This window comes from Mustelus asterias, chromosome 17 (genome assembly GCF_964213995.1).
Source record: "Mustelus asterias chromosome 17, sMusAst1.hap1.1, whole genome shotgun sequence".
NCBI classification, from domain to species: Eukaryota; Metazoa; Chordata; class Chondrichthyes; order Carcharhiniformes; family Triakidae; genus Mustelus; species Mustelus asterias.
This window is the reverse complement of record NC_135817.1, coordinates 48,665,075-48,686,343: the sequence shown is the minus strand read 5'-3', so window position 1 is coordinate 48,686,343 and position 21,269 is coordinate 48,665,075. Positions and strand designations below refer to the sequence as shown.

General features: G+C 39.0%; 1 protein-coding gene across 4 annotated transcripts in view; it reads left to right on the top strand.

The window, feature by feature from the left end:
* Nucleotides 1-21,269, top strand: part of caska (calcium/calmodulin-dependent serine protein kinase a) — a 405,920-nt gene that overhangs the window by 126,444 nt on the left and 258,207 nt on the right. For all 4 annotated transcript variants that reach the window (XM_078232613.1, XM_078232612.1, XM_078232611.1 and 1 more), the window contains exon 5: nucleotides 12,987-13,059. In XM_078232613.1, the coding sequence (XP_078088739.1) occupies nucleotides 12,987-13,059 (73 nt within the window). The remainder of the gene's footprint in view (nucleotides 1-12,986; nucleotides 13,060-21,269) is intronic.

Sequence of the window (21,269 nt, the reverse complement as noted above, 5' to 3'; positions counted from 1 at the left end):
TTTTGTCTACCTCTTTTTTTAAATAATGGCGTCACATTTGCAGTTTTCCAATCTGCTGGAACCATCCCAGAGTCCATCGAATTTTGGTGAATTACCACGAGCGCATTTGCTATTTCCCCCGCCATCTTTTTTAGTACCCTGGGATGCATTCCATGAGGGCCAGGAGACTTGGCTACCTTTAGCCCTATTAGCTTGCCCAACACTACTACTTTAGTGATAATGATCGTTTCTAGGTCATCACCTGCCATAGCCGCCTTGTCATCAATTTTTGGCACGTTATTTGTGTCTTCCACTGTGCCCACCCCAGTTCAATGTGTCGGTCATTTCCCGTTATTAAATCCCCCTACTCATCCTCTAAAGGACCAATGGTTACCTTCGCCATTCTTTTTCATTTTACATATTTGTAGAAACCTTTGCTATCTGTTTTTATATACTGAGCTAGTTTACTCTCATAATCTATCTTTTCTTTATAGCTTTTTTTCGTGGCTTTCTGTTGACCTTTAAAGATTTCCCTATCTTTTAGTTTCCCACTAATCTTTGCCACTTTGTGTGCATTTTCTTTCAATTTGACACCTTCCTTTATTTCTTTAGATATCCATGGTTGATTATTCCTTTTCCTACAGTCCTTCCTTTTCACTGGTATATACTTTTGCACACATGATATTTTCCCCAGCGCTTCTGCTCCCATTCCCCCATCGATCTCCAACTCCTATTCCCACCATCCATTCTTACTTTTAAAGTCCCTGGTCTCCGTTGCCACCACTAGGCACTTCTTAAGCTTCTCCTCCGTCCTTTGCTCCCATTCCCACATTCCTCTCACACTGAATGAAGTCCTGCGATTTTGTTAGCAGTTGCCTGCACTGACTGGCCCCTGCCACTAGATGGAACCTGATCAATCTGAAACCAGTTGTCATTTTCTTACATTTACAGTACCTGTATTGTATTGTTGCATTTTTAAATATTTCATGATTTTATTTTGCAAGTTATTTCATCTAGGAATACACAATACTGTCTATGTGTAGTATAATATTTCAGCATTTCATCTTGGGCAAGAAATGTTTGAAGAAATCTAACTGATTTTAACATTGATTCACATGAAAGTTGTTTCACCTAAAGTCTTGATTTTCAGGACCACAGTGACTACTTAAGTGAGGACTTACTGTAATCACTAAATATATTATAGTTGCTGAAGTAAAAATACATTGTTTCTCATATATTTACCTACTTGAAGGTTTCAAGCCAGGCTGATGCTAACTCAGACTTTGTATTCATATCTCCATATATTCTGCATAATAATCAAATAATATGACTTTGGACTTTCAGTTATATAAATCCTTGGTGAGACTTCACCTGGATCAATATTGTGTGGGGCTTTGGTCCACTGATCAAATAGAGGAAGTGCAGTAAACTTCACTTAATTAATTCCACAATGGAGAGATTGTCCTATGATAAAAGATTATTAGACTGGGCATATATTTTCTCGAGTTTAGAAAAATAAGAGGTGATCTCATTCAAACATACATAGCTCAACAGGGTGGATGCAGGAAGGATGTTTCCCTTGGCTGGGGGGGGGATCGAAGACCGGGGATACATTCTCAGAATAAAGGGCTGAGATAAGGGGGAGTTTCTTCACTCAGAGGGTAGTAAATCTTCGGAATTTCCTGTTCTAAAGGCCTATAGAGGCTCAGCTGTTGAGTATGTTTAAGATGACATTGATGTCATATTGACATAATATGTAGAAATCTATCAAAGGATATGAGGATAGTGCTCAAAAATTGTGTTAAAGTAGAAGGTCAGCCATGATCGCATTGTAAGAAGTCTCACAACATCAGGTTAAAGTCCAACAGGTTTATTTGGGATCACGAGCTTTCGGAGCACTGCTCCTTCATCAGGTGAGTGGAGAGGTGGATTCGCAAACACGGCATATATAGACAGATACAATTGCAAGATAATGGTTGGAAGGAGCAGTGGTCCAAAAGCTCGTGATTCCAAATAAGCTTGTTGGGCTTTAACCTGCTGTTGTGGGACTTATTACTGTGCCCACCCCAGTCCAACGTCAGCATCTCCACATGATCTCATTGAATATCAGAACGGGCTTGAAGGGCTGAATGGCCTACTCTTATGTTCTTTGATGTTCTTTGCTGAAGCTTGAAGTCATCATTCCATCTTAATCTGTTGGAAACTATCCATATCTATATGTTTGACCACCTATGCTCTCCTTCACATTTAATTTACAGAAATGCAGAATTTCAGGAACCACCAAGAAAGCCCTTTTTATTTTCCAGTTGTATGTTTTCCGCACTTTTCTAAGAATATGAAGACTGTCTTACTCGGACGCAGTTCGAGAAAGTCAATACTTAACGCACAGAATGTACAGCTAAATTACACCGATAGGGAGAACCAGATTCAATCTGTTGTTGGTATTGTTCAAGCTCTCTTGAGGAATCAGCTGCTGGGAGAACGTGCAATCTGAAAACATCAAGATGTACACCTGACTCTGTGTGGTTGCAATCGTATCCAACTTCGCTAACTATGACGCCAGCAAAACTTTTGCTTTCACCAACCTGGTCAGGGGATCTCTGATGTGGTATCCATCAAAGAATGCAGATTTGAGCATGCTCTGGCTTTAGACATCAGTCATCAGGGTTGGCTGAACCAGCCTCACTTTCCTCTGCCAAAACCACCCACTCTTTCTAAGATAATTCTGAAATGCAAAGATAACACTTCTCTTCTCCACTGTTAGCCATATTCTTATATTCTACTATCTCACCCACCTTCACTTCTAACCGGGAGAGTGGGCTTACTTGTCATCTGCCTCTGCTAATTCCTTTTCCTGCGGTTCTCTTCAGTTCTAGCCCTTCTTTTGCTTTTCCTTTGTCTCCCTTTATTCTTTCTTTGAGCTCACCTTGTCCAAGATCCAATTTGTACTCCCTTGACCTAATTCCTTTGCAACTGCTGACGACCCAACTTCCCTTCCTGACCCCCAAAGTGGCATTAACCAGTTATAAATGAATCTTCTGTTACGACCCTGTTTGAGACCATTAACTTTTCAAGAAGAAATCCGAACACCCAGCTGACAGACTCACTAGATTTCATGTTGTTAACAAAAATGTATTATAAATATAAAAAAGAATTAAACAAAACAAGCACCAGAAGATTAACGTTTTTGCTTATAAAGACTTGTGCTATAAATTCAGTTCTACTTTTTACTTTTTCCACCTCCTCTCCCCTCGTTACTAAATCTTGAAAGTTCAACAAACCCAAACGTTATGCTGCAACCTTCCAGAATTCAATTTAATTCCCTTCAATATCCTAGCTATCCCTCAAAATGGGGCAGCACGGTGGCACAGTGGTTAGCACAGCTGCCTCACAGCGCCAGGGATCCGGGTTCGAGTCCCGGCTTGGATCACTGTCTGTGTTGAGTCTGCACGTTCTCCCCGTATCTGCGTGGGTTTCGTCCAGGTGCTCCGGTTTCCTCCTACAGCCCGAAAGACGTGCTGGTTAGGTGCGTTGGTCATGCTAAATTCTCCCTCACTGTACCCGAATAAGCGTCGGAGTGTGGAGACGGGGGAATTTTCACAGTAACTTCATTGCGGTGTTAATGTAAGCCTACTTGTGACACTAATAAATAAACTTTAAGTTTACGTCACCTCAGGATTATTCCATTAGTTTACAAATAGCAATCCACCAAGTTTCTCTCATGATTTCATGACTGTGGGCTCCTCAACTAGTTGTCCTGGCTTTAGATAAGCACAGCCCATTATTTCCTAGTCTGCTCCTACAACTTCTGTATAGCCCATTCTAAATTAGCTATTCAACCTGACTTTCTATCACAAAATTCCGTGAGGACCAATGTAGATTCTGCTACAACTCTCACCAACTTCTACAGATGCACCATAGAAAGCATTCTTTCTGGTTGTATCACAGCTTGGTATGGCTCCTGCTCTGTCCAAGACCGCAAGAAACTACAAAAGGTCATGAATGAAGCCCAGTCCATCACTCAAACCAGTCTCTCACCCATTAACTGTGTCTACACTTTCTGCTGCCTCGGAAAAGCAGCCTGCGTAATCAAGGACCCCACACACCTTGGACATACTCACTTACACCACCTTCCATCAGGAAAAAAATACAAAAGTCTGAGATCACGTACCAACCGACTCAAAAACAGCATCTTCCCTGCTGCCATCAGACTTTTGAATGGACCTACCTTGCATTAAGTTGATCTTTCTCTACACCCTAACTATGACTGTAACACTACATTAGCCATTCCATTCCTTCTCTATGTATGGTATGCTTTGTCTGTATAGTGCGCAAGAAACAATACTTTTAACTGTATACATGTGATAATAAATCAAATCAAAAGATTTCTTCCACTAACTGCAAGTTAAAGCAAATCTTCCAGCTCCTTTTCCCTCACTGAACTGCCTGCCGGTCCCCAATTTGAACTGCTTGCTTCTGTTAGCAAAGGTAGATACAAATTAAACGAGGTTTCATCCTGAATCACTATCTCTATGGAAATGTGACTCATGGCCTGTTCCCAGGAAGAAATGCTGATTAACTACCTTTTAATTCCAAAGTTTTCCATGATTCTGGGAAACAATGTAAAGAAGTTATATTTCTAACAAAGCCAAGGAATGCTTCCCATCCTTATTGGAACCATTATGAAGTTAAGAGCAAACTCCCTACTGTTTATGATCTTGCTTTTCTAGCTCTGATCTCTTAAGTTAACTTAACCCCAATCTTTTGATTGCTGATTGCCTTAGATTTGTTTCCATTTCACTTGCATTGATAAGTTCCAATTCCCAAACCTAAAGCTGTATTCCTAAAACTAAAAGATATATTCTAAAACATGAACCATGAACTAGATATTCACAGCACTTCTGTGATGCCATTAACAGCTGTGTCTTCAACCATCCATCTTTTAGAATTTGCTTCCTAAAACTTCAGCTTCTCCAACTGGATCTTTTTCTTAACACTTTTGGTAAAATACAGCTGATTAATCAAGCTTTTGGCTACTGTTCCTATTATCTCCTCACTTCAGCTTGGTGACTTTTTAATCTGATTACACCTCTGAAGTGTACCTTTGGATCATTTTCCTTCATTAAAGGTGCTATATAAATGCAAGTTATTGGCATTGTAGAAATGCTAATTAAATGCAAGTTTTTGGCATTGCCGAAGGCATTTTACTAAGTAGGCATACAAGATGTGTATGCTTTCTGAAGTGAAACTGTTATTGTTCCTTTACCAGAAATCCAGAAGAAACATTGGAATATTTGGAACGACAGCCAAGGGACAGGCAACTGTGAAAGTACCAGATTAGTAGCCCTCTAAGGAAAAACAAATTCCTTTTATAGACTCCAGCATCTAATCTAGCCAAAGTGGAAACAAAAAAAGAGGTAGCATTACCATCATTAAGTTTGTCACCATCAGCATCCTGGAATTGTCATTGAGCAGAAACTGAACCAGCATATAAATGCCATGGCTTCTAGAGCGAGTAAGAAGTTGGGTGTTCAGCACTGAGTGGCTCAGCACCTGCCTGCCAAAGCCTTTCAATTGCCAACAAAGTGCAAGATGGTATCCCCTCCAATTGTTACAATGGGCGCAGTTCCAACACTCATGAAACTCAGCACTATCTAGGCCAAAGCTGTCAGTTTGATCAACACTCCATCCACTCTCTCTGCCGTTAGCGCAATGTGGCTGCAACTCTTCAGTACCTACAGGATGCACTGCGGCAACTCACCAAGACTACTTCAACAGACCTTCCAAGCATCTGCCTCCCATCTTGTAGAAGTGTAAGGGCAGTAGGTGCATTGGAATGTCACTATTTTCAAATTTGTTTTTGAGTCACACACCATCCTTCCTTGGACCTATATTTTCTTCCCTTCATTGTCACTGGATCAAAATCCTGGAATGTCCTACCTAACAGTACTGTGGTACCACCTTCACTACAAAGATTTCAGCATTTCAAGAAAGCCGCCCACCAACTAGGAATGGGCACCAAACACCAGCATTGGCAGGAAATTTTGTATTCTGATTGAAATATTAAACACATGCTGTACCTGCAAAATCAGTCTGCTATCATTACTCCGCCTGGCCTATACGTGGCTCCAGTTCCAACCAACATGGCTGACTAAGGGACTGTCCTCTGAAGTAGTTTAGCAAGCTACTGATTTTCAACAAACCACTATTTGCAGCAGTTCAGGAAGATGCGGAATAGATGCCACTGAGGCACACATCTTTGGAATTTTTTTTAAAAAAACTTTCGTGAATCTTATAAACTGTTGGTGGGATTTAAGATTGCTTTGCCATATCCTGAGAGAAAGATACCATGTTCAAAACTATTATTGATTGGCAGTATTAGTTTTTATTCCTGTGAGTTGTCTTACAAGATGGCACCTGCAATAATAATAGTAGTTTTGTTACTATTCCAAGCTACCAAGTAGTTATTGGTTGAAGAAGTTAACGATTCTTGCTGCTGGTATATCTAACTTTCAGAATAGCTCAAGATTACTGCCGCATCATGCAACATAAAGCATTTAACTAAAGAAAAAGGCTGAAATTGATGGTTGAACTTATACAGAACAGCCTTAAGTGTGTGTTCTATATTTTTGCTTTCGCATTGGCATTTTTGGCATATATACAGTATTTTGAGGTCAAAGTACAGAAATGTGTACAAGCATTACAATATTGCCCAATAATATTGTGTTCTCAAATGTAGGATGCTAAATCCTGGTGTTCCTTCTCAAAGCAAAAACTTAGCCTCCCCTTAATATAGTGACCTCTCAGTGTTGATTTGCATCATGTATCTCCATATTAGAACCTGGTGTTCACACAATCATTGAATTCAAAAGGTTGCAAGTCCAACAGCAGATCAATTTACCTCCTCTCCAAACATTTTTTTTCAAATTTGAGTACTCAACTTAAGGTTGAACGAACTAGAAAATATTGCATATTTCTAGTTTTCCGATCCACTGCTGTATACATTTCAGAATTTTAAATACACTTTCTCCCTAACACTTTCCATTAATTTCCATTTCATCCATATTGGTTTTATCTTCATATTTAATGCTGAATTTATTGCACTATCTATGCAATATAGAAACAAAATCCGTAAGACCATTCCTATTTTCTCTCCATTTTGTTCCATTGAAATCTTCCATCAAGCACTTGGCCTGCTTTCATAAAATTCAACTCCTTAATGTTTTTATCTCCATTTGGCTCAGTGGTAGCATTTTCATCTGAATAAGTAGGTTGTAGATTCAAGCCCCACTCTAGGATTTGAATATGATCTACATGACCTAGGGCGAGAGTTCAATGCAATATTAAGATTGCAGTGTTGCAAGAGATTCTGTATTTTGATTGAAATATTAAACAAATGCTCTGCCTGCATATTTGTTCAGGTGGACATGACTCTTTCTTTAAATTATCGGTAACCTTGTATTAACGTTGTGTAGAAAGGACAATTCCAGTGCTTATTTGTTCAAATTGCTGGATAAGCCAGATGTTTTCCCCACAAAAAGTGACTTTAAATTAACAGTAGATATAATTGTCCATGGTGTCATGGTTAATTTCTGAACCAACATCACCAAAACAGGCTAAATAGCAAAATATTTTACTTGCTCTTTGTTGAACCTTGCTATTCCCAAATTAGCTGCAGTGTTTGTCTTCTAAAAAAGTAATTCATTACCTGTAAAGCAGTATCTGCCAGGTGCTATAGAAGTGGTTGCATTTTTCTTTTCACCTCATCTGTCCTTATTTCAAACTTCTCATTAATAACTTTGAGATAACTTTGAGATAGCCTGTAGGTGCTAAATACGTTTGGTTTAAAAATTGATCTCATCTTCCCAATCTGTGAAGTCATAATTTTCAATGCAGTTTTTTAAAAATGGAATGTACATGACTTGGACCATTCTATCTCTTGTTCACTATGGATCATTCTATCTCTTGTTCACTATGGATCATTCTATCTCTTCAGTATTTTCCATTCCTGATAAATGTTTCTAGATGCCAGTTTACTTTCTATTGAATCTACGCAAAGTTTTGTTATAATTTGCTTTTTCACAGACACCCTTGTTCCTCACCTTTTAGTTCTCTGGTCTTAGTGACTTTAATTATATTCTGGTGTACATTCTGGTTCACAAATGTTCTCCTATTTCAAACAATGTTTGAGAGCTATGGAGATAGACCTGAGAACATATGAATCTTCCTCTCCTGCACTGAAAGTTGTTTAGAATGGAGTGAAAAATACCCTTTTGATTTGCAAATAGAATTTTTTTCAAGATGCTCTCTTAACCAAGCTTTCAGTCATCTATCCTAATTATCTCTTTTATATGGTTTCACCTTGAATGTTGTCTACTAACTACTGTAATGTTTCTGTTGCTCTGACTGTTCAGTTGCGAGCTTCATTGCCTGTGCCTGTTATTTATCTCTATCTACTTCCCATCAGTTAAATATTTCTTATGTCAGAACAACATTTTATATGTCCTTTAATTGTCAAATGAAGCTAATGTTAACTTAGTGGCCTCTGGTTGCATTCTGAAATAAAATCCAGATATGTTAGATGACAAGTTTACTATTCTGCCTTCAGTAAAAATGAACCTGCACAAATTCAGATAACATGTGACCTATGTTTAATTGGCAAAGAATTGGGCAATTTTATAAACTAGAGTACAGAACTGAAAAATGCCAAGTAAACAAAACATTCATTTTCTTCTCATTTCCTCTAATTATCTATCCCTGAGCTGCAGCATTGACAGCCTATACCTATCAGTTCTTGTGAAGAATGCTGGTTTCACATTGCATTGACTTTTCCTCTTTCTGTTTTCCAGAATTTAGGTTGACTGACACTTGTAACAATTTTTATATTTTTGGGGATATGTTGGGATACTTCTCTTACAAACCCAAATATGACATCTAGTTCCCTGGCACAAGAAATCAGCAAATCTAGTCAAATTTCTGGGAGTGTTCCAAGAACAGGTCACTCCCAGATCTGGTGTGTAAGTGACTCCACTTCCACAATATGTGCTTGTCTCTGAATTCCCTTAGGTCACTTTGCCAACCACAAATTATTCAGAGGCAGCTAGTGGTGAATGATAAATGTAGTCCCAGTAGCATTGCCCACATCCTGAGGGGAAGAAAAATATGTAGTCTATTTCATTTAATAAACTGTTCAAAGTGCTTTACAGGAGTTTGAAGGACATGAGGAGAAAATGAATGTTTTGTTTACTTGGCATTTTTCAGTTACTGTACTCTAATTTATAAAATTGCCCAATTCTTTGCCAATTAAACATTCTACACCTTTCTTAATGGGGGTCTTCAAAATAATTCTCAATAAAAACAAACTAAAGATAGATATAATTCTCTTTTTTTTAAATAAGGCCTTGGATTTCTGGGTCATTGACAAAATAACGATGCTCTCTGCTCAAAGCTTTTCCAAAGTTACTTTTATTTGCACATTAGTTCAAGTGGCTCAATGATGTTGAGCAACGGTCATGTCATGAATAGGCTGAGCAGTCAGTCGCAGTGCAGAGTTCTCACTGATGGGAAGTAAAAACCACTGATTAGCCTTTGTTTTAATAATTTTAGAGACAGCAAAATAAAGATTGGGTTATACATACGGAATTAAGGTAGAAGTTGAAATATAACCAAATTTCAATTAAAACATTATTTTAAGAATCAATGGAGTTTTTTATCATGGAGAAATCTGACATTTCACAAATATAAAATCAGTCTTCTGAGCCACCGAGGTTAATAATCTGTCATTAAGAGCTTATGCCATTAGAAATCCAGTCACATCTGACTCAACTAAGTGTTACTTCCAAGTTTTTTTACATTGAGATTAATGGCATAAAAGTGGAAGCTCTCATCAATTCAAGTGATTTCAGAAGATTTCAATCTGCAGGTTTTTTTATCCCACACTCTGGAGGAGCAGGCAATCAATCACTGATAGTTAAATGTGGAAATCCTGAAGCTGCTGTTCAACGCAAACCACCTTTTACTTTCACAATTACAATGACAGTGAATGTTGACAGCTTCACCATTACTACACCCAGAAAATCTGAGCCAACAGATGCATAATGTTTGGGTTTGTAAAGAAAGCACCTTAAAGATGCGCTAAAATATATCTTGTATACCTATTACAGAAAGAAGACGGGCAAATTGCGCTGATTTCCTCTTACTGCCGTCTGTAAGCAGAATGCATTTTGAATTAGTGTTAGATATTCGGTGGTGTAGTTTTCCAATCCTTTGGATTGTGAAATCTAAGTTACTAATAATTCGCAGCAAACTCGCATTGACTAACTCAGAAAGCTAGGTTATTTCACATTCCAAAACCTTGGGGCAGGAGCACCCACAACTTCAATATATATATATCGCACACACGCACACGCTCCCGTGCTACAGGGAGAAAGGAGTTTTACAGTACAAGAACCACAGAAATGAATATTAGTTCCAGAGTTCAGTGAGGAATTCTTTCACATGGGATTTCAAGGTCTGTTGGCTGAAGACAAATGGTAGGGTTCACTTTGTATTTTGTGTGGATACTGCTGATGAAGTGGGTGCACAGAGGCTGGGTCAGTTCTGCAGGTGATGGTAGCAAATCTTCCAGCAGAGACAGGTTTGGGGAGCTGATACTTAATAACCAACTGCTTGCTGAGCCAGGTAGCTCGAATACTTTCCAGATGATAAAACAAGAGCCTGAAGATTTCTCGATTCTCAATAGTATATAGAGATTTCAAAATCTTTCTCCACAATGACGTCCGTAAGGGATGCTTATCCAGTGTCTGGAACTGACTTTGATTTCAGGACTGATAATGTCCCAGTCATTAGTTGTTGAAAAAGTTGCCATCCATATTGAGAGTCCAGTGTTGGGAAACAATTGTCTGGGTAGATCCATTGTTTCCACTGGTAAGGCAAGCTTATCAGATTCAAATGCCATTCCTCTGGTTTCCTTTTGACTTCTTGTCAATCACAGTGCAGATTTCTAACTGACAGGAAGTAAAAACCACTGATTAGCCTTTACGTTTTGATAATTTTAGAGACGGCAAAATAAAGATTGGGTTATACATTTGGAGTTAAGGTAGAAGTTGAAATATAACCAAACTTTAAACTGGACAGTACCAGGTGTGATATGAGTCTTATTAGCAGCTCTGCAAGGATAATGAGTTTCGATGTGCAAGTCTCCTGGTTTTCATGATTATGAGGGGTCTGTACACGGAGATCTGAGATGTCTCTACCAGAGAAAATAATTATTTTCTTGTAACTCCTAGGAGGTAGCTCCCAAACAAAGGGACAGCCCTGTGGTCATCTGACTTGCAGCAGCCATTGTTTTGGTTCTGCAGGAAATCCATTTAAAAGGAATAGCATAAAAATATAGTTCTGGATTTTTTTTTGTGTTGCAGGGACCCTACTGCACCTATGTGTGCACTTTGCTTTTGGCAATTTAACTGCGTTTTATTGAAAGGCTTATCAACTTCCTTTATATATTCAGGCATCATTCACATTTCAAGATCAATTACCTTTTGTTTCTTGCAATTTTTATCAGAATCAGTTTAATTTGTTTTTTAGAATCCAAAAGGCAAAGGAAAAATCTTTTAAAGACTGAATTACAAGTAGGTCGCAACAATTTAAAATACTATTTTTTTTTTTGCATTTGCCAAGTTCAACAAATATGTTCCTTGTGACATTTTCAATTCCCTTGAGAAGTAGATAAATGAATGTTATTGTGTGAACAATCTTCTGATATCATGAAGCCCCCCAATCACAATTGATAGTATTTCTCAGTCTTTTTAAAAATCGTATTTACTGGAGTCTTCAAAGCAAATCCATCTGGAATCTCACAGGACTTCAGTCAGTTTCCGTGACTGGTAAGAAAATGAAAAGCTCTGCATATAACAACTGATTATAGTATAATGCAAGAACAATGAGCCATTACTTTCTGTTGTAAGAGGTGCTAGTAAAGATCAGCTATTGTAAAAGTATATGTTGTATTGCTATTAGTTTTTTATTTTATAACTATTTAATACATTTGTCAGTTAAAATGAGATTTACTGTGGTATTACTTTGTTCCTTGGATGACTTCCTTCGAAGGCATGGGCAGAATCAGCCACACAATTTATTAAAGCAACTGTTTTTTGGCACGTTACAAATTTTATCCAGCAACCAGCTATAGTATTATATTCACAATGCTGAAGTGTTTCTCACTTTTTTTTAAACAAAATTAGAAGGAAATTTCATCTAATCTGGGTAGTTATCTAATTTGAGGAGATTTTAGGTAGTCCTGTTATTAGTAAACTGGTTAGCAAATTGCATAATTCATGAAAACCCCAAGAACACTGAACCACTGACAAAATTCAAACTGTCTGCTTGTGTAGCTACCACTTTTTTGGGTCAAAATGTCCCTGGATGTTTCTTCACGGATGTTGGGAATATTCTATTTGTGTATGAGTTCAACAGAAGATAATCACGTTTGTCATCCCTTGCACAGCAGTATCTGATTTTAAGTAATTACTGATGATTCTGCAAACATCATTGTTGGTGTTTAATTAATGAATTACAGAACTATTTTTAATACAAAGTGAACTTTTTATTATTTAATGTTCTTTATGCATAAACACTTAAAATGGGTTTGCGAAAAAACGTTTGTTTTCTGCTGTATGGTGTTCCTCATGATGCAGCAGTCATGTTTTTAAAGATGGTGGTGCAACACATTGGAGCAAATACACACTGTTCAATAGAATAGGATGCAAGTATGCACTTAAAATTCCCTTCAAATGGTCTTAATATGCTATAGAGAAAGGTATCAAACATAGGCCGAACTTTCTGCTAAGGAAGAAAATTTCTGACTATACCACTCTTAACTGACTTCTAGGATGTTGAATTATGTCGAAGTGTTATGGGACAAATGTAAAGTTAAAAATATTAATATGTTCTGTTTTTCACTGCTAATTCTGAGATATGCATAATTCTAAACTTTTTTGTATTTGTAGTCACTACATGCGACAGATACTAGAAGCACTACGCTATTGTCATGACAATAATATCATTCATCGCGATGTGAAGGTAAGTTAATTGACTGGTGATGATTTTTTTGCAGAAAAAGATGTGTACAGAGCCACGTTCAAGGGCAAATACAAATGTTACATCAAAAATGAAACTATTTTGTATAAGGATTTACAAGTCAAACCTAAAATGTCTGCACATTGTATATTATCTAATCTGAGTAGAAAAATAGATTACTACATCCATGATTTCAAATGAAATTCTCTTTATGAGCAGAGACTAATTTCTCCTGTGTTGCAAGGTTTGTTACACGAGTATCAAAGTCCTGTTGAGCTCTCATTACTAGAGCTGTGCCACTGCAACTGAAGAAACTTGTATGTTGTTTGTTGACAATTTGATACTGGCACTAAATGCTATTGGGGTGCCCTAAGTATACCAGTACTTTTATCATGATGCGCATCTATATTGCAGTGTAGACAATGCGCTTTCATGAATTAAAACAAGAAATTTTGGATCATTGCATATGAAAATCTTGTGAATTGCTCTTGGACTGAAATCAACACTTGAGACCAATTTCACTCAAGATTGCTTGGAGGAATCTGGATCATTATTACTCAACTTTAAACCAGCTGTTATATCTAAAACCATATAAATATAGATCAGCCATGATCTCTGTGAATTTCAAAAGATGTTTGAGGGGTTAAATGACCTACTTGTTCATCTGTTTCTAAATGAATTATGGTATCCTCACCTAGAAGTGTAAGGAGTGAAACAGACATTCATTCAGCAGCACTTCATTGCTCCTGCAAAGCCAGACCTTTCCCTCAAACCATGTCTTACACAGGATTTTGTCTATCGTCTCTGTCATCAGTTCTATCCATGACTTCTCATCTAAGAGATCTATTTCTTCCATTTCCAATTCTATTTCCATTAAACATTTGACAAACCATTTTCCCCTTATGGTCCCCATAATGTATGATATTGTAAATGGTTCCCACTCAGACATTGTCCCTCTTTTTCATAAATCCAGCCTCAACCTCAACCTCCTGCCCTTACTAACTACTGTGCATCTTTAATTTCTCTCCAAAGCCTAGGAATGAGTTGCCCCTCAAATCTATTTCCATCATTCCCGACAACAAGTTGAGCTGATCCAATCAGATTTTCCACCCTTCCCACATCACAGAAACAGATCTAACCAAGGTTATGAATGTTTTCTCTGGAAATGATTATAACATTGTCAACCCACCCCCATCTAATCTACCCCCTGCCTTCTCTCTCAAATCCTCTATGGCCTCTGTCCTATTAAATCCAATCTTGGATTACTTTGATAACTTTGTTCCATTAAACTTCAGCCATTGCCTTCAGTTCCTGCCACATTTCTCTACACTCTTCACCGACTAAATCAAATGCTTACGACCTCAGTGTTCCATTTGACTGTGAGCAGATCATGCAACCTCAATTATCCTCCACAAAAGATAATCTATTTCTACTGCTGTTAACACTAACCTCACCCATCCCCCTCTTCCCCAACTCAGCCCATCTCTCACCAACATTTCATAATGTCGTAATTATCTCCAGACTCAATTACTTCAGCTCTCTGCCCAGCCCTCCACTTTCCATCCTCAGCAAAAACAGTTCATTCAAATCTCTGTCTCGTGTATTTTATTCTGTTTTAAAATTTATTTATTATTGTCACAAGTAGGCTTACATTAACACTGCAATGAAGTTACTATGAAAATCTCCTAGTCACCACACTTCGGCGTCTGTTCAGGTACACTGAGGGAGAATTTAGCATGGCCAATGCACCAAACCAGCACGTCTTTCGGACTGTGGGAGGAAACCAGAGCTCCAAGAGGAAACCCATGCAGACACGGGGAGAATGTGCAGACTCCGCACAGAGTGATCCAAGCTGGGAAACGAACCCAGGTCCCTGGCACTGAGGCAGTGTCACCATGTCACCCTTCTGCACCAGTTCTACTCTCTCTCAATTACATTTCAGAGATGTGGCTGCAGAATGACCAAAGTGGGGACTTGAATATTCAAGGGCACATGACAGTTTGGTAGCTCAAGAAGCTAGGAAAACGAGGTCAGATAGCTCTGTTACTTAAAGATAATTTTAATACAATAGTGAGAGATTACATTGGTTCCAAAGATCAAGATGTAGAATCAATTTTGGTAGAGATAAGAAGTAGCAAAGATAAAACATCATTTGTATGGGCAGTTAGTAGGTCCCCTAACTAACCACAACTGTCAGAATTGCAATGCAGGAAATATACAACAATAGTCATGGGTGATTTTCATCTTCATGTAGGTTGGGCAGATCAGATTGACAAAGGTAGTCAAGAAGCTGAGATCAAAGAGTGTTTTTGGGATGCTTTCTTAGACTTGATAATATAAAATGAGACCGGATTAATTAATGGACTCATAGTAAAGCAGCCCCTGGGTAGCAATGATCATAACATGATTAAATTTCACATTCAGTTTGAGAGAAAAGTGGGTCTGAGACTAATATTTTAAACCTAAGTAGAGGCAATTAAAGGGCATGAAGACAGAGCTGGCTTAAGTGAACTATGAAATTAGATGAAGGAGTAGCTTAGTAGAGATGAAGTGGCAGGCATTTAAGGAAGTATTTCATAAGATTCAGCAAAAATACATTCCAATAAGAAAGAAAGACTCGGGAAAGGATGCATCATGCACTAAGAAAATTTAAAAATAGTATCAGTTTGGAAGAAAAAGCTTACAATTGCAAGAAGATTAACGATAAATTAGGTCAGAAGATTGGACAGAATATAGAAACCACTAGTAATGACTAAAAGAAAGAGGGACCAATGGTGTCAACAGAAAGCTAGCTAGAAAGATAAAAAGATAGTAAGAGTTTCGACAAGTGTTTAAAAAGGTAAAAAACGTAACTAAAGTGAGCATCGGTCCTCTACAAAGAGTATCTGGAAAATTAATAACAGAAAATAAGGAAATAGCAGAAGTGTTGAACAGATATTTTGTTTGCCTTCACTGTATAAGACACACATTTTAAATACTTGTAAATTATGAGATTAAAAGGAGGGAGAAACTTAAAGTAATTACAATCAACAGAGAAAGGATATTGAAAAAACCATTAGCACTAAAAGCTGACACGTCCCCTGAACCTGTTGGACTTCATCCCTAGGTCTTAAAACCTGCACATCTTTGGACTATGAGAGGAAACTGGAGAATCTGGTAGGCAACCCACACAGACATGGAGAGAACGTGCAAACTCCACACAGTCATCCAAGGCTGGAATCGAACCTGGGTCCCTGGCATTGTGAGGCACCAGTGCCAACCACTGTCACCGTGCCATCCCACTGCAATGCCATACAACAGGATGGAGGGTATCCTCAGTGTGAGGACAGGACTTGTCTCCAAAATTTGTCAGTCAAATAATGATGAGTTAAGAAACTACATTTCTTATGTCGTGTGTTTTTAGTGCCCAATATCCAGTTAGCACGACCTGGGGTTTTAATAATAAGTACTGGAAATTTGGGCAAAGAAATGGCAGATGGAGTTCAATCCTGATAAATGCGAAGTGATGCATTTTGGTAGAAATAATGTAGGGAGGAGCTATACGATAAATGGCAGAACCATAAAGGGTGTAGATACGCAGAGGGACCTGGGTGTGCAAGTCCACAGATCCTTGAAGGTGACGTCACAGGTGGAGAAGGTGGTGAAGAAGGCATGCTTGCCTTTATAGGACGGGGCATAGAGTATAAAAGTTGGGGTCTGATGTTGCAGATGTATAGAACGTTGGTTCGGCCGCATTTGGAATACTGCGTCCAGTTCTGGTCGCCACACTACCAGAAGGACGTGGAGGCTTTGGAGAGAGTACAGAGGAGGTTTACCAGGATGTTGCCCGGTATGGAGGGGCTTAGTTATGAGGAGAGATTGGGTAAACTGGGGTTGTTCTCCCTGGAAAGACGGAGGATGAGGGGAGACTTAATAGAGGTGTATAAAATTATGAAAGGCATAGATAGGGTGAACGGTGGGAAGCTTTTCCCCAGGTCGGTGGTGACGTTCACGAGGGGTCATAGGTTCAAGGTGAGGGGGGGGGGGGGGGAAGTTTAACACAGATATCAGGCGGACATATTTTACACAGAGGGTGGTGGGGGCCTGGAATGCGCTGCCAGGCAAGGTGGTGGAGGCGGACACACTGGGAACGTTTAAGACTTATCTAGATAGCCATATGAACGGGGTGGGAATGGAGGGATACAAAAGAATGGTCTGGTTTGGACCAGGGAGCAGCACGGGCTTGGAGGGCCGAAGGGCCTGTTCCTGTGCTGTATTGTTCTTTGTTCTTTGTACCGTAATCTTGTGCATAATACTTAATCATTCTTCTGTATTTTTTGGAAGGCTGACTTGAAAAATAAACAATCTAATGAGACTAAATATGCAGCGACAGTTGTTAACCAACAAATACTTTTATTTAATATAAAGGCAAAATACTACAGATGCTAGAATCTGAAACAAAAATAGAAAATGCTGGAAAATCTCAGCAAGTCTGACAGCATCTGTGAAGAGAGAATAGAGCCAATGTTTCAAACCTGGATGACCCTTTTTCAAAGCTGGAAATGAATTTATTTCAATTGTGAATGAGTAGGATACCATTTCACCATGAGATTTATCTATTCATAACTAAAAATAATTATTTGCATAAACTATGATGTTTGACGTCAGATTCATTATACAAGTCAGTATCACTGAATTGATTTTGATATTCGTTTGATCAGGCTCTCAGGCCCCATGGTCAGCTCATCCAAATTTCTGCTTTGTTTTTCTTATTTTGCACTAAATTCCGCTCAACCATCACTCATGTTTAGTCCTACATTGGTTTGAAATTCCAAACCGCTCATTGAAAATCATCCTTGTGGTTCATTCCTTCGTGGTTTTGTTGCTCCCTGTATTCGCAACTCTTCAGGAACTAATCCTCCCTTCCTTTCATCACGCCATCTGTAACCAAATCTTTGGCTACCTAGGTCCTATGCTTTGGAATTCCCTTCATAGATCGGCCTCTCCACCTCCCCCACCTCCTTTTAAGACCTTCTTTAAAATATATTTCTTTGATCAGGCTTTTGGTCACCCTTCTCAGTCTATTAGATTTGCATCAGTTTTTTGGTTGATTATACTTCTGTAAAGCATCTTGGGATGTTTTTCTATGTTAAAAGTAGATTTAAATTGTTGATTAAACCTAACTTAAAGTTTGGAGCATGATATTAACAGCAACTTGCATTCATATAGTGACTTTAACATTACAACACATCCCAGCAATGTTCACAGGTATATTATCAAACCAGACTTGACTTCAAACCACGCAAGGAGATATCAGGTAAGATTAGGCCACCAAATGGTCTACTCCTGCCCCTAATTCGTGTGTACATATGTTCGTAAGTCAGAGGTCAATTTTTAGGGGTATCTTAAAGGATGAAGGAGAATTGGGGAGGGGGGAGAATTCCAGATCTCAGGGCCTTGGCAACTGAAGGCATGGCCATCAATGGTAGAGCAATTCCGGTCTGCAACTTTTGTTAATACTCAAGTAACCAGATCTCCGGTTGAAATCTGTCTCATCTGATCATAATCTGGTTTCTTTTGTATTGTCAAAATGAGAAAAGCTACTGAACATAAAAGTACAGGACTTTAGATAGAGCCTAAACACACAAGCTAAAAAATACACAGTTAGAAAATTCTTACAAAAAAGCTCCAAACTGCTTTACCAAAGGTAGACCGTTATCTTTTTAGTAACAGCCCTGAAAGATTTCTACCCATAAAATCGAAGAAATATTACCCGAACCAATAAATTGCTTTCATTTTAAACAGAAGTAAAGCCTCAACTTCCCAGAGCAACTCCACACTAATGTGGTTCTTCCAAAGAGAGATTTAAAATGCACTGTTTCAAGAAATATTCTCCTGGCCCAACACAAGAGTTTCTGTTCAATTAAAAGACTTTCACCACTCTTCTGCACACTGCAAACCACAGGAGCTGGTTTTAATGTAACAACTTCTCTACCCTAAGCTCCACCCATTCCCCACAGCAATTCACTGCAGCCAGAGATACTTTCATCTTCATAGACACCCCTTTCATTTTGGCTTGCATCTTTCGTCATCTTTAGCTGCATATCAATTTCAGTACTTATTTTCAAATGCAGAATTCAAATCTACTCTTTTTATTTCAAAGTTAAAGCCTACCATAAGATCTCATTACAAAATACAGAGGGATAACACCGTTAATCTTTCATCCCATAGATTCCACAGACAATCTGACTCCAAAGGGGAAGGCAGTGGCGCAGTGGTATTGTCACTGGACTAATAATCCAGAGACCCAGTGCAAGATCTAGGGACCCACGTTCAAAATCACATCATGACAGATTGTGAAATTTCAATTCAGTAAAAATCTGGAATTAAAAGTCATAACCATGAAACCATTGTCAATTATCTTAAAAACCCATCTGGTTCACTAATGTCTTTTAGGGAAGAAATCTGCTGTCCTTACCTGGTCAGGCCTATGTGTGACTCCAGACCCACAGCAATGAAATGGAGGGCAGTTAAGGATGAGTGCTAAATGCTGGCCCAGCCGACAACATTCTAATCCTGTAAAAATAAATTTAAAATAACCTCGCCTTTGATTAAGATGTGACTTTTTCCTTACTTACCCAGAATATATACATAAACACGTAAATGTAGACATATTAACATGGCATAAACAGGAGCACAGATATCTCAGAAGGTTGTAGAGCTGGAGAGGTTATGGAGATCGAGAGTCAAGGTCATGGAGGGATTTGAAAATAAGGATGAGAATTTTAAAATCGAGACATTATGTAATCAAAAACTGATGTGCGTCACTGAACACATGGATGATTGGTGAACAGGGCTTGTTGAGAGTTAGGATGCAGCAGCAGAGTTTTGGACATCAAATTTACAGAGGGGGGGCCGAGATTAGAGGCTAGTCAAAAGAGCGTCTCAATACTGAAAGTCTAGGGATAACAAATGCATGGATGAGGGTTTTAGTAGCAGATGTGCTGAAATGGGGCAGTATCTGGCAATGTAATAGAGTTGGAATTAGGTGGCCTTAGTGTTGAAATGGGAGTTGGAAGCTCATCGCTGGCTCAAAACTACAGTAAGATGTCCAACAGTATGGTTCAGCCTCTACCATGCATTGTAGTGGAGTCAGTGATTCAGGAATGGAGCTTGCAGTAGGCAAACTAAAGACGATGGCTTCAGTCTTGCCAATATTTGATTGAAAGAAATTTCTGCTTATCCAGTGCTTGATGTCAACCAGCAAAGCGATTGATAATTTTGACTTAGTGGAAGGACCGAGAGAGGTGATGGTGGTGAGGTAAAGGTTGGGTGTCACTTGGAGTACTGTGCTCAGTTCTGGTCGCCTCACTATAGGAAGGATGTGGAAAAGATTGAAAGGGTGCAGAGGAGATTTACAAGGATGTTGCCTGGATTGAGTGGCATGCCTTATGAGGATAGGCTGAGGGAGCTCGGTCTTTTCTCCTTGGAGAGACGAAGGATGAGAGGAGACCTAATAGAAGTGTATAAGATGTTGAGAGGCATAGATCGGGTGGACTCTGAGGCTTTTTCCCAGGGTGGAAATGTCTGCTACGAGACGACACAGGTTTAAGGTGCTGGGGGGTAGGTACAGGGGAGATGTTAGGGGTAAGTTTTTCACAGAGGATGGTGGGCGAGTGGAATCGGTTGCCGTCAGTGGTGGTGGAGGTGAACTCAATAGGGTCTTTTCAGAGACTCCTGGATGAGTACATGGAGCTTAATAGGATGGAGGGTTATAGGTAGGTCTAGAAGGTAGGGATGTGTTCGGCACAACTTGTGGGCCGAAGGGCCTGTTTGTGTTGTAGTTTTTCTATGTTCTATGAACATGTAGGACTTGACAACTGCTTTTGGATTAAAAAAGGTGTGGCTTTTGCTACCAAATAAACCTGTTGGACTTTAACCTGGTGTTGTTAAACTTCTTACTGTGTTTACCCCAGTCCAACGCCGGCATCTCCACATCGTCTTTTTTTTTTTACACAGAGGGTGATAAGTACCTGGAATGCGCTGCCAGAGGAGGTGATAGAAGCAGATACAATAGCAACATTTAAGAGGCATCTTGACATACATGAATAGACAGGGAATAGAGGGATATGGACCACGTGGAGACAGAAGGTCTTTAGTTTAGAAAGATGTCATGTGTCAGCATAGGCTAGGTGGGCCAAAGGACTGGTTCTTGTGTTGTACTGTTTATTGGC